The sequence below is a fragment of the Oryzias melastigma genome, linkage group LG2, assembly GCF_002922805.2.
Source record: "Oryzias melastigma strain HK-1 linkage group LG2, ASM292280v2, whole genome shotgun sequence".
Lineage (NCBI taxonomy): Eukaryota > Metazoa > Chordata > Actinopteri > Beloniformes > Adrianichthyidae > Oryzias > Oryzias melastigma.
In genome coordinates, this window is record NC_050513.1 from 16,559,807 (window position 1) to 16,570,794 (window position 10,988).

At 39.9% G+C, this 10,988-nt stretch overlaps 1 protein-coding gene across 1 annotated transcript; it reads left to right on the forward strand.

Moving 5' to 3' along the window:
- Positions 1-397: 397 nt before the first annotated feature.
- On the forward strand, positions 398-10,438 carry desmb (desmin b). Its single transcript, XM_024289144.2, has 9 exons — positions 398-1,120; positions 3,341-3,401; positions 4,253-4,348; positions 5,215-5,376; positions 6,341-6,466; positions 6,548-6,768; positions 6,859-6,902; positions 7,098-7,186; positions 10,095-10,438. The coding sequence occupies exons 1-9, from the start codon at positions 546-548 to the stop codon at positions 10,134-10,136; spliced, it is 1,416 nt and encodes a 471-aa protein (XP_024144912.1). The 5' UTR covers positions 398-545; the 3' UTR covers positions 10,137-10,438.
- Positions 10,439-10,988: the final 550 nt, after the last annotated feature.

Here is a 10,988-nt window from a genome sequence, read left to right on the forward strand (position 1 = left end):
GTGAATGACTAAATACTTTTTTACCCCATCGTACATATATGCAAATCAGGTTAAGGGCCTTTTGAAATGATCTCTGCTTTCAATGGCTCCCTCAAAATAACAGTTTTACTGTCAGCTTCACAGTCTGGGATGATTGAAAAGTATGGAAAATGGAATGGAACTGACGTATTACTTTTGGTTTGTCTCATTAAATAACTAGTTTAATCACTGAGATTTAATGAATTCCACAATATCTTGGTGAGATCTTGGAAAAAAAACATTAAAATATTAAATCAAAATAACAATACAAATATTTAATAGTCACTTATATGAAAAAACAGTTTTCTGAGCCAAATCATTTATAGGAAAACACAAAGAAAATCATTGATTTAACAAAAGGAAAAAGACTGAGTGGGTAGAGAAAGGATTATGAACTGAGGAGAGGAGCTGCTCACAGAGGGGAGGAGGAGGTACGGAGTGAGGGATTCGCTCCCCACATATAGCTGAGAGCAGGAGCGTCTCCTTCAGTGGTCCTCCCTCCTGCAGCTCTCTCTGCTCCGTCCAACATGACCTCCTACGGCTCCTCCGCACAGACAGCTTCCTCCTACCGCCGCACCTTTGGTCACGGCGCTTACGCCTCACCTTCCCTCAACCGTTCCTTTCTAGGCCACAGCGGCGGCGGTGGCGGTCATGTCAGCTCCAGGGTCTACGAGGTGACCCGGACCAGCTCTGCGCCCGCCTACCGGGTGTCCTCCAGCTACGTCAACAGGCCGCTGGTGACCTCCAGGACCTCGGTCGGACGCTCCTACGCAGGCATGGGCGAGACCCTGGACTTCAGCCTGGCTGACGCCCTAAACCAGGAGTTCCTGGCCACGCGCACCAACGAGAAGGCCGAGCTGCAGCACCTGAACGACCGCTTCGCCAGCTACATCGAAAAGGTCCGCTTCCTGGAGCAGCAGAACCAGGCCCTGTCCGTGGAGGTGGAGCGCCTGCGGGGCCGCGAGCCCACCCGCATCGCCGACCTCTACGAGGAGGAGATGAGGGAGCTGAGGAGGCAGGTGGAGATCCTGACCAATCAGAGGTCACGCGTGGAGGTGGAGCGGGACAACCTCGCTGAAGACCTGGACAAGCTTAAACTCAGGTGAGAAGCAAATACCAACCAAATGATAGTCAGTGAATATTTCTCTCATCTGGTGATAATAACAGTTTGACAAGTGTGATGTCTTATGGGGTCCAGATGACCCAACTTATAATGTAACCACGCCTAGGATAGCACAAGGGTTAAAGCAAATCATAAAGATTTGCTAAAGAAATATAATCGTCATGTCATCTGCATAAAATTGCTCTTTTTTCTATAGACAATTGGGAGGCCTAGAATAGAGCCTTGTGGAACTCCAAAAGAAATTAGGCCACTGAGTATTTACTGGTTTTGTTAGAGTCCTGCATGAAACTATAAAAGAATAAATGCACAGGCCAGAGAACCCTGACGTTCTGTTTTAGACATTAGCGTGAGATAGGTGAGGGTGTGTCTAGAACATTCTGGAATACATTTATGCCTTCAACACAACTGCCTCCATGGGTATGGGTAGATATAGGCAAATCTGCCAGTGGCCCACAAAGAATTTTAAAACTGTCGACAACCTATAAAACAAAAAACTCAGGAGAGCAAAATCCAAAACACACCTTAGGTCACGGACCGAACAGGATAAACATTTATTGACCACTCTAAAACTACATTCTTAAAACTTTTAAAACGTAACTTTTTACCTTAAATGTAAATAAAAACAGGCGGGAATATTTTTCCAGAATAAATCAACTTTAACCTTCAGTATTTTGCCAAAATAATGCGAGTTAGTAATAAGCTAGCTAAGATAACATCGGGCCAATAATAACAGTAAAATAAAATGATCTGGAGGGCCGGTTAGAAATGGCCCAATCCGGCCCCCGGGCCTTGACTTTGACACATGCGGTGTACAAGTGTACAGCAGGTGACGGGCTGTGGCAAACACGTACACAGCCTATAAGGAGTAAGTATTGGTGAGATGCAGACACAGATATTTGAGTTTTTAAACCCACCAAAACGTTAGAAGCCTGTTTATGGTAAGTGAGCCCTTCTTGATTGTTAGAAACCAAGAAATAAGACAATCAGAGTGTAGTTTGTATGGACGTCGTATGGGTACTTAGGTATCATGTACGCATCAGTCGGGGGTCAGAACTTGTATACTACTTTTGGCTTGAGTGTGTACGCCGAAAGGACATATAACTTCCATTATCCCTGCAAATACTTCACGATACCACAACAGTCGTATATTCCTTTTTCATTGACGTCACTTAAAGTGGCCTCTCTCTACGACCCTCCGAGGTTTAACAAATTAAAGGAACCTTTAAGGAAACGTTAGTCTAAGAAGTGAACAAGTACTTTGTTTCAATCCTAAATATTCACAGTTTATTAATTATTACGTTAAACCTTTATTATAAAATACTTTTTGGACACCAGGGGAATCTGTTAAGGTGAGGGAAAAAACAGCACTGCAGCAAACACACGACTCGTGTTCTGATTGATTTAAAAAAACAGGAAAATGCTGACTTTAAATGATGCTCTGACTGTGAAGGTAAAGTAGAGGCCGAATGAAAACAGTGCTGACATGAACAGAGTAATTCAAGCGTGTTAAGAGCTTAGTGGATGGAGTGGAAATGAAGGGTAGGGGGTGATTTCTGCAGCCTTTTGGGAGGCCAGGGTGAGAGCTATCAGCTGTTTGTTGTAAATTGGTTTGTTTTATTTCACTTGTCTATGCAATTATGTCATGTAAACAAACAGGAGGGAGATTCGACACAAGAAGAACCAGAAAAATGCCTTTAAAAAAGGTAGTTTTGTTATTGTTGAAAGATAAGTAGAAATTATTAGAATTTTTTTTGAGCAAATCCCTTAAAAAAAAGGCAGAGTGTGTGTCGGCGTCTGAGTTTGACCTCATCTCACACACGTTTACACAACACAGCTCTATAAAAGGAGAGGAAAGAGTCCCGCCGCTCCGGTGATCTGTCCTTTCTCTTTCTGTCTCCGAGGTTTATGTTAGAAATGCCACTTTTAAAGAGCGCCTCTGAAATACGGCACAACTTCTGAGCAAACTCAGGAGCTTTTTGCTGGCAAAAGAAGGATAAATCCAACCCCTAGTTTGGGGGTTTAGGGTTTTATTTCATCCCTTTAGCTGGGTGATTTCTGATTTAAAGACTTGATGAGATCAAGTTTTATCCCGTAAATACTTCCCAAAGTAGCGTGTTTTTCTTTGATTGTCTTTTTATGGTCGTGCAAACGTCTAAAAGGTACTTTTATTTATTTAGTTTTTGTTTCACTGTTGTTCAGACTGCAGGAGGAGATTCTTCAGAAGGAGGACGCGGAAAACAACCTGGCTGCTTTCAGAGCGGTGGGTGATCATATCGATGGATTCATGGAGTTAGCACATCACAGGAGTTTTTGTAAAATATTAATTTCAGATAAAAACAGTAAAAGAAAACATATTTTGCTTAAATAACCATTTTTTATTATTTGGTTTTCCAGATTCTATTTCTCAGCCATTAAGGCCAAGTAGGCCCCATATGGTTTGATGTGGGCCCTGATTGGGTTGGTCCGCAGTTTCCATGGTGGCTCCATCTGAGTTAACCCACATTGGCTCCACTGTTCAGGGACCATTAGCCTGGGTGGCCCACTTAACCCACATGGGTCACCCCATAAACTGTGGACAAACCCATTCTAGGCCCACATTTTCTGCCAACTGTAAAACCATGTGGGCCCACCTGGCCTTGTTGCCAGATTTTCCTTTTCCTTATCTTCACCTCAGTAAAAATATATTTATAAATATTTTCAGGCTGTTGACTAATGAAAATTAATCAAATATGCTGTCATCCACGCACCGTAATACATCTGTTTCCAAGAATCCCAAAGTTCGTCTTTTTTTATTCCACAAACTACACAATTCCCAAGATAGTTCAACTTTAGTGGCTCACCTGAATCGCCTGGACCATTCTAAACCATACTGTGCCATACTGCGTAGTGGAAGTGAGGCTCTAGTGTTAATGAGATTTTATTAACACTGGCAAGCTGGGGAAAACAAATGACAAAACGGTCCTTTTACCTTTAAATTAAGACATAAATTGAATGTCTTGTTGTACCTTCGTGCTTCAGATACATCTAAGAAAGACAGGTTTTCATAATGATACTTTTTAAGTGTTAAGACTTCCATAGAAAACATTAACCTTTGACATCTTTATCCCGCAGGACGTGGACGCTGCCACTTTGGCCCGTTTGGATCTGGAGAGGCGGATCGAGACTCTACAGGAAGAGATTGCCTTCCTGAAGAAAATCCATGAAGAGGTTCGGATTCTTCTTCGTCTTCTTCTTGAACTACACAATAGAAATTCTTTAATAGGTTGATCAAGTACCGAGTGTCTAAGCACTTACTTCTGATTGACGACAATCACGGAAGTTTTACTCTCATAGTTCTCATGTGGTAGGGGTCTCTCTCAGATGTGGACTAAAATTAGAGGATGTCTGTCTGAATAAGTTTTGTTTGGATATTTTCTTGTTTGATTGTCTTTGACAATTGATTTCATGACAACCAAGCATGCCTTGGATACATTGTGATGTCTGAGGACATTGTTGTAATCCAGAAGGTCTAATAGCTCTTTGTTGGTGGTCTAATGCTACTTCCACACCAGGTATTTTATATATATGTTCAAGAATGCACAAAGCACTTCTTCTTTTCTATTACTAGTGCATGTGCACCATCTACAGTTAGAAGAGGTTTGGTGCGAAATGTCAAAACAGTGCAAATCGTGTGAATCTTGATCCAGAGTTTTTCTTTCTCAGCTCTATTCTGATACACGAAAGACTTGGTATTGTAGTTCAATTTGGGCACAAACCACAATTATTAAACTCTCTTAAAAGATCGATTTTCACACAGTTGGGACTTTAGAGGATTAAAAGGGAAGCCATCCTTACCTCACTACCAAATCTGAGTCACCGATTGGTCAAAGCTCTACCTGGTTTAACTTTTAAATGGACGCACGATTTGTATCTGGAGTGTAAAAAGGGTCTTAGAAACGGACATCCAAAACGTACTTTACATTGAAGGTGGTCACTTGACGGAGCATTCCGGCCTGTGTAGACATAGTATTAAACTGAAAAACTATGTTTTGTTAAACCTGAACACAAAGAAACTCCAATTTTTATCTCTGCAGGAGATCCGTGAACTGCAGACCCAGATGCAGGAGACTCAGGTCCAAATCCAGATGGACATGTCCAAGCCGGACCTCACGGCAGCACTGAGGGACATCAGGACGCAGTATGAAGGCATCGCCGCCAAGAACATCGCTGACGCTGAAGAGTGGTACAAATCCAAGGTCAATAGAGACGCGTCTTCATCTGTTTATGAGGGTGTTAGTGAGAAACCATCAGAAAAACATAAGTTCATGAGTCTTTTTACCCTTTAACACCGGAGATGTCACCGGCAACACCTAAATGACCCATTCTCCTTGACTTACAGTAACTTTTTGACAATTTAGACCATCAACGTGATCTGATGTTCTGCTGATTCTGACACGGAGAAAAGCAAACTATCACACCATATGCAACACATTACTATTGAAAAGTGTTTCCAAACGGCACAAAGCCAATAGAATCAGCTGATTTACCAACATTTCTCTTTCCCAAGTCGTCACATATGGACACGTGGTTCAGGACCCCTCCACATCAAAACTTGACATTTTGGGCCAACTCGTTCTTTGACACACTGGCTGTTCCAATTAAATCAGGACCCTCCAACCTCCGGGCCGCAAACGGTACCAGGACGTGGACTGCACCGGTAACCTAAGCTTTACCTGGTACTGGACGTGGTACCGGTACAGCAAACTGGCATCATGTGGTACCAGACAATAGCGGAACTGCACATCCAGTACTGCCTGCGTCCGCTACCAGATGTGATACCGGTTTGCGGACCGGGTTGTCGCACGGTTATTAGGTTAGGGTTCGGGTACCGGCCTCGTCCTGAGGACCAGTCCACGTCAGGTGCCACATCCGAGAAATCGCCCAGACCTCTGATTTGATTTTAGAAGCCAGTGCATCAAAAAACAACAAGTTGAGAACCCCCAAAACATCAAAAAGTGACTCAGAGTGGTTCTCGTCAATATGTGACGATTTGGGAATGTGACTCTGTTGGACTTACTAATGTACAGTGATGATATCAGTGCAAAAACACTTCTCCATTTCAGAATTCACTAGAACTACGTTAATTGTGAAAAAGGTTGAAGAGTTACTTCAGTCCAATGAATGTCAACCGAGAGTTAAGGCTGAATTTTAACGTTGCAGGTGTCGGACCTGAATCAGGCTGTCAGCAAGAACAATGAGGCCTTGAAGCAGGCCCGGCAGGAGACCATGGAGTTCAGGCACCAGATCCAGGCCTACACCTGCGAGATCGACTCCCTCAAAGGCACGGTGCGTCAGACCGTCACAGCTTCTCACTCTGACCGCACAACCTCAATGAACTCAAAACCTACATGTATCTGTCAAACCCAGAACGAGTCCCTGATGCGCCAAATGAGGGACTTGGAGGACCGGCACGGACGCGAGGCCGCCGGGTTCCAGGACACCATAGCCCGGCTGGAGGCCGAGATAGCCAACATGAAGGACGAGATGGCACGTCACCTGCGGGAGTACCAAGACTTGCTCAACGTCAAGATGGCACTGGATGTGGAGATCGCCACCTACAGGAAGCTGCTGGAAGGCGAGGAGAGCAGGTGACGTTTCCACAAACTGCTACCAGAATCAGATCTTTTTCCATCATCCATTAAATCTGGGTGTTGAGTGACATTGGCGTGTCTCTGCAGGATTACACTCCCAGTCCAGACCTACTCCACTCTGACTTTCAGAGGTATGAATTCAGATGCTGTAGCCTGAAAACGCCACCAGATGGCGTACTCTCTTCATCTATAGCAGAAGGTCTCATTGCACAAGATGGTGCATCATACTAGTTATGATCTCCACAAGCACCTTACATTTTTTAGATTTGTTTTTACCAATCAAAGGATGATGTTTCCAAAGGATTTTGTTTCTTGTGTTGGCACAGAGACCAGCCCTGAGCACCAGCAGCGCTCCTCTGAGATGCATTCAAAGAAAACCGTTCTCATCAAGACCATCGAGACGCGTGACGGCGAGGTAAAACAATAACAAGAGCCTCTATTGAAAAAATGAATTCAAACCTTCGAGGGCAGAAGAAAAATCACACCAGTCTGTAGATTATTTGAATTACAAAAAAAAGAAATGTAATTTGAATTTATTGTTGACTTACTTTTTATGTCCTTATTCTATCTTCACAAAACCTGACTTTTAGCATGAGTTCTGGACGTCAAATATTTATAACGTTACTTTGTGTTTGTAATTAGCATTGGTTAGCATACAAAAATATGTATTAATGACGTGTAAAAATAAAAGTTCTACTATATAAAAGCTTATGATGTATGTAAACTCAGATCATTCTGGTTTAAAAATAGCCTTCTTGGCGTATTGATAAAGTAAAATAATAAATAGTTTGAGGGGTTTTTTTCCAGTGTAGCTTCTGTAGTAACCCAGGAAATTAAATTTATATTTGTTAGCCTTGTAATATTTATGTGTTTTTGTTTGTTTATATTTAACTATGGCAGCCATAACATATCAATGTATGCTAATATTAGCATTAGCATGCAAACAAGATAGGACACAACATGCTAATGCTAGCATATAATTTGAAAAACACAAGTTAATTCAAGGTAAATAAATTGTTAACTTTTTTTTAAATTTTATTTTAATTAGTTTTATAATTTGAGCAAAGTATATAGAAAAAAATCTGTAACTATGATGCAATATTTCTGCCAGCTACTGACTGGGAGGACAATTTAAATTTAAGAATGTCAACTAGCTAGACGGGAAATAACAAAATACATTTAATTAGGGGAATTTTCTCAACTTATAAAGAGGCTTTTATCAAATACAAACAGAGCAGAACTTGATGTGTAAATTAACCCATGAAAATGAAATGTTCAACAGGTTTAAGCTAACTTGGAGCAATGTAGCTAATAGTAGAACATTTCTAGTCATTTTTTGCTTACAATTTTTGGCTAGAGTTTCCACTATTCATTTTGTTCTTTAAATTCATCCCCAAAATGCACTTTTTTATTGACATTATTGAATTCAGCTTAATTTATTACAAGGTCTCCATTTAACCTCTAAAGACTCAAGCTAATATTCAAGCTAATTCTCTACACGTCGTCACAGAAACTTGATTAAACTACTTCTCTGGTTATATAACCCAGAATGTGATGTCCATGCATGAGGACACCAGCTTTCAAAGGGTTAATAACAACTTTTAAGGCCATATTTTGGTCATCAAATATTGACCATCTTTGTTAACAAACCCTAACAAGTTGTTGGCATTGATCAGCATTTTTTTAAAGCTTCCCTCAAAAAAAAAACCTAAACATTTTTCACTGTTCTGAAAAAAAGAAAAAAACTGCAAATTTGATTCATTAATATGCAATGAATCAAATATTCATGATGTAACTTGTTCACCAAAAAGCAGCAGCCAAACCAAACCCACCTCAGTGCAAAAAATGCTGTTTCTGCAATTTGATGTGTTTCGCCGGGTTAGCTGGTTCAGCTGAGCTTGCAATTCTTCTAAATTGAAAAAGACAACACAGTTTTGGTCTTAAAAACAGTCTATAAGCTTTGGATTTATGTTTTTTCCATGAGGTATGACTTGACCGTTAGAAAGTCTTTTTGCCCTTAATAAAACAAGATTGGGTCATTTACTGTTGGCTGGCTAATAGGCTACACAGAGGAATCTAGTTTGTTTATTTAGCACATCCCTGCTGCCCTTCTTTTGCTTTTAAAGGATCATTTAGCCGAGGTGGAACATGGTCAGAATCTGGACTAAACTCAATACAAGTCGATGAGCCTGTTAGGTAGTTGTTCAAACTCCAAATAAAACGCACTGAATTCAAAGTGACGTGATTGTTAAGCCTGAATTCTGACCTCATGAACAACAAAAAAGTCTTTAGACGTCATCATACTAAAAAGTACTGCTTTGACTGATATCGATGAAGTAGACACCAATTTATAATTAGCTGATAATAGAAACATTAAAGAAAATACAAATGAGTAGAATTCTCTAACAATCCCACTGGTATCAATTAGCAAAAAGTAGTTTTTTTCAGTGTACTACATTTATACTTAGTCGTACTAAAAGTAAGACAGTGTACTTTTTATATACTATCTTCAAATAGTAAATTTAAGTATTTTGTTAGAATACTTCACGTACATATCTACATCTATACTTGCTATACTTATACTTGATATACTAGGTATAATAAACTTTACTTTCACTACTTTTTACTAAAGGAAGACCCACATGTTACACAAATAAAACTGTAGCTAAAATTAGATAAGTTTCTAACAAATGTAAATGAAATGACGCTTTTAAAACTAAAGTTGGTTAATTTTTTTAATACAAAATGTAGAATATATCTGAAAAATTCTATTTAGAAACTGCCGTCAGCAATCACAACTCAAACTATTTTTTAATTAATTAAAAATCAAAATGTTTAGAATTTTTTTTTAATTTAATTGATTATTTACTGCATTTATATAAAATTTAATCCTAACGATATGATCTAACTTGAGAGCGTCTTATTAGGTTCAAAACATTTCTTATGAGTTGGACGGATAATCTCTGAGGTTCTTTACAGAATTGTAAATGGGGAAAATAAATTCTAGATTGAAAGGAGTTTAGTTAATCCATGTCAACAACTCGTGTCGATTGGTTTAGTAACTCATGGCTCCACCTACTTATTAATCAGAGAAGACATTGGTATAAATGGAAAAACTGCGCAAAAAATCAGACTAAAGCACAACACTTGAAAAAAAGTTTTGTAAGTTAGACAGGAAAGTGCTTTTTTGGTGTGTGTAACTCATGAAACCACTCCCCTAGTGGCCATTCAGGGTACTGGAACATGTTCTACTTTCCAGTTGGCTTGAAACAGAAGAGAGTTTAAAACTTTCTAACCGTCTTTGGACGCGTTTTGTGTTGCAGGTTGTGAGTGAGTCAACGCAGCACCAGCAGGACATCATGTGAGGGTTCGCAAAGACGAGGAGAGACATCTGTCCCTCTGTTTTCTCACGAAAACAAAGAAAGAAGAAAGGAAAAAAAAGATAAAGGCTTAACTTTTGACGATTTTAAGATTACCATTAAAGTTAAGACACCATTTTTATAATCGGATTTTAAATAAATTTCCCAAAATGGCCTAGAAGCATCAAAGATGTTTGTCAGGAACGGACAGATGGACGTGAAAAGAAATGGAGATACTATCAAACTCTTGACTTGATAATAGTGTAAAAAAAGTAAGTGGGGCAACAATAAAGGTGTTTCAACAGAAATGATCTCCCCTGGCGTTTAACACATTTCTGACAAACAAAAGTAAAGTGGGTTTTTTGTGTTTCAGATGACTGAGAAAATGACTCACACCGATTGTGTTACAGCCTGCAGGAACACATGCTTTAATAGTCATGATTCAGTTAAATAAAAACATTACTGACCTAATGTGATGGCACTGCACCCTCTTAAAACGGAAAAATTATTAAATAAAAACAAAATAAATACTTTTTTAATAAGAACATTTAAAATAGTAATAAAATTGTGAAAATAAAGAGAACTAAGTGCTGTGTTTTTGTACAAGTTTCACATTAATGCGTTGGCAGCAGTCGCCGCCACGTAGCGCGTCTCTGACCGTGTGTCCGCTTCTCTTTGACAACACACAAAGTATTCACATGTTCAACGTCGACAAAAAAGTTTCCCAAAAGAATTCAGAACAATGCACATGATGGAAGGACTTTGTCGAAGTACAAGTTTCCATGGAAACAAAACCACATCTCATTCAGACAGAGCTTGTTTTTCTCCACTGGCACCTCCACCTGGTCTCAACGGGTA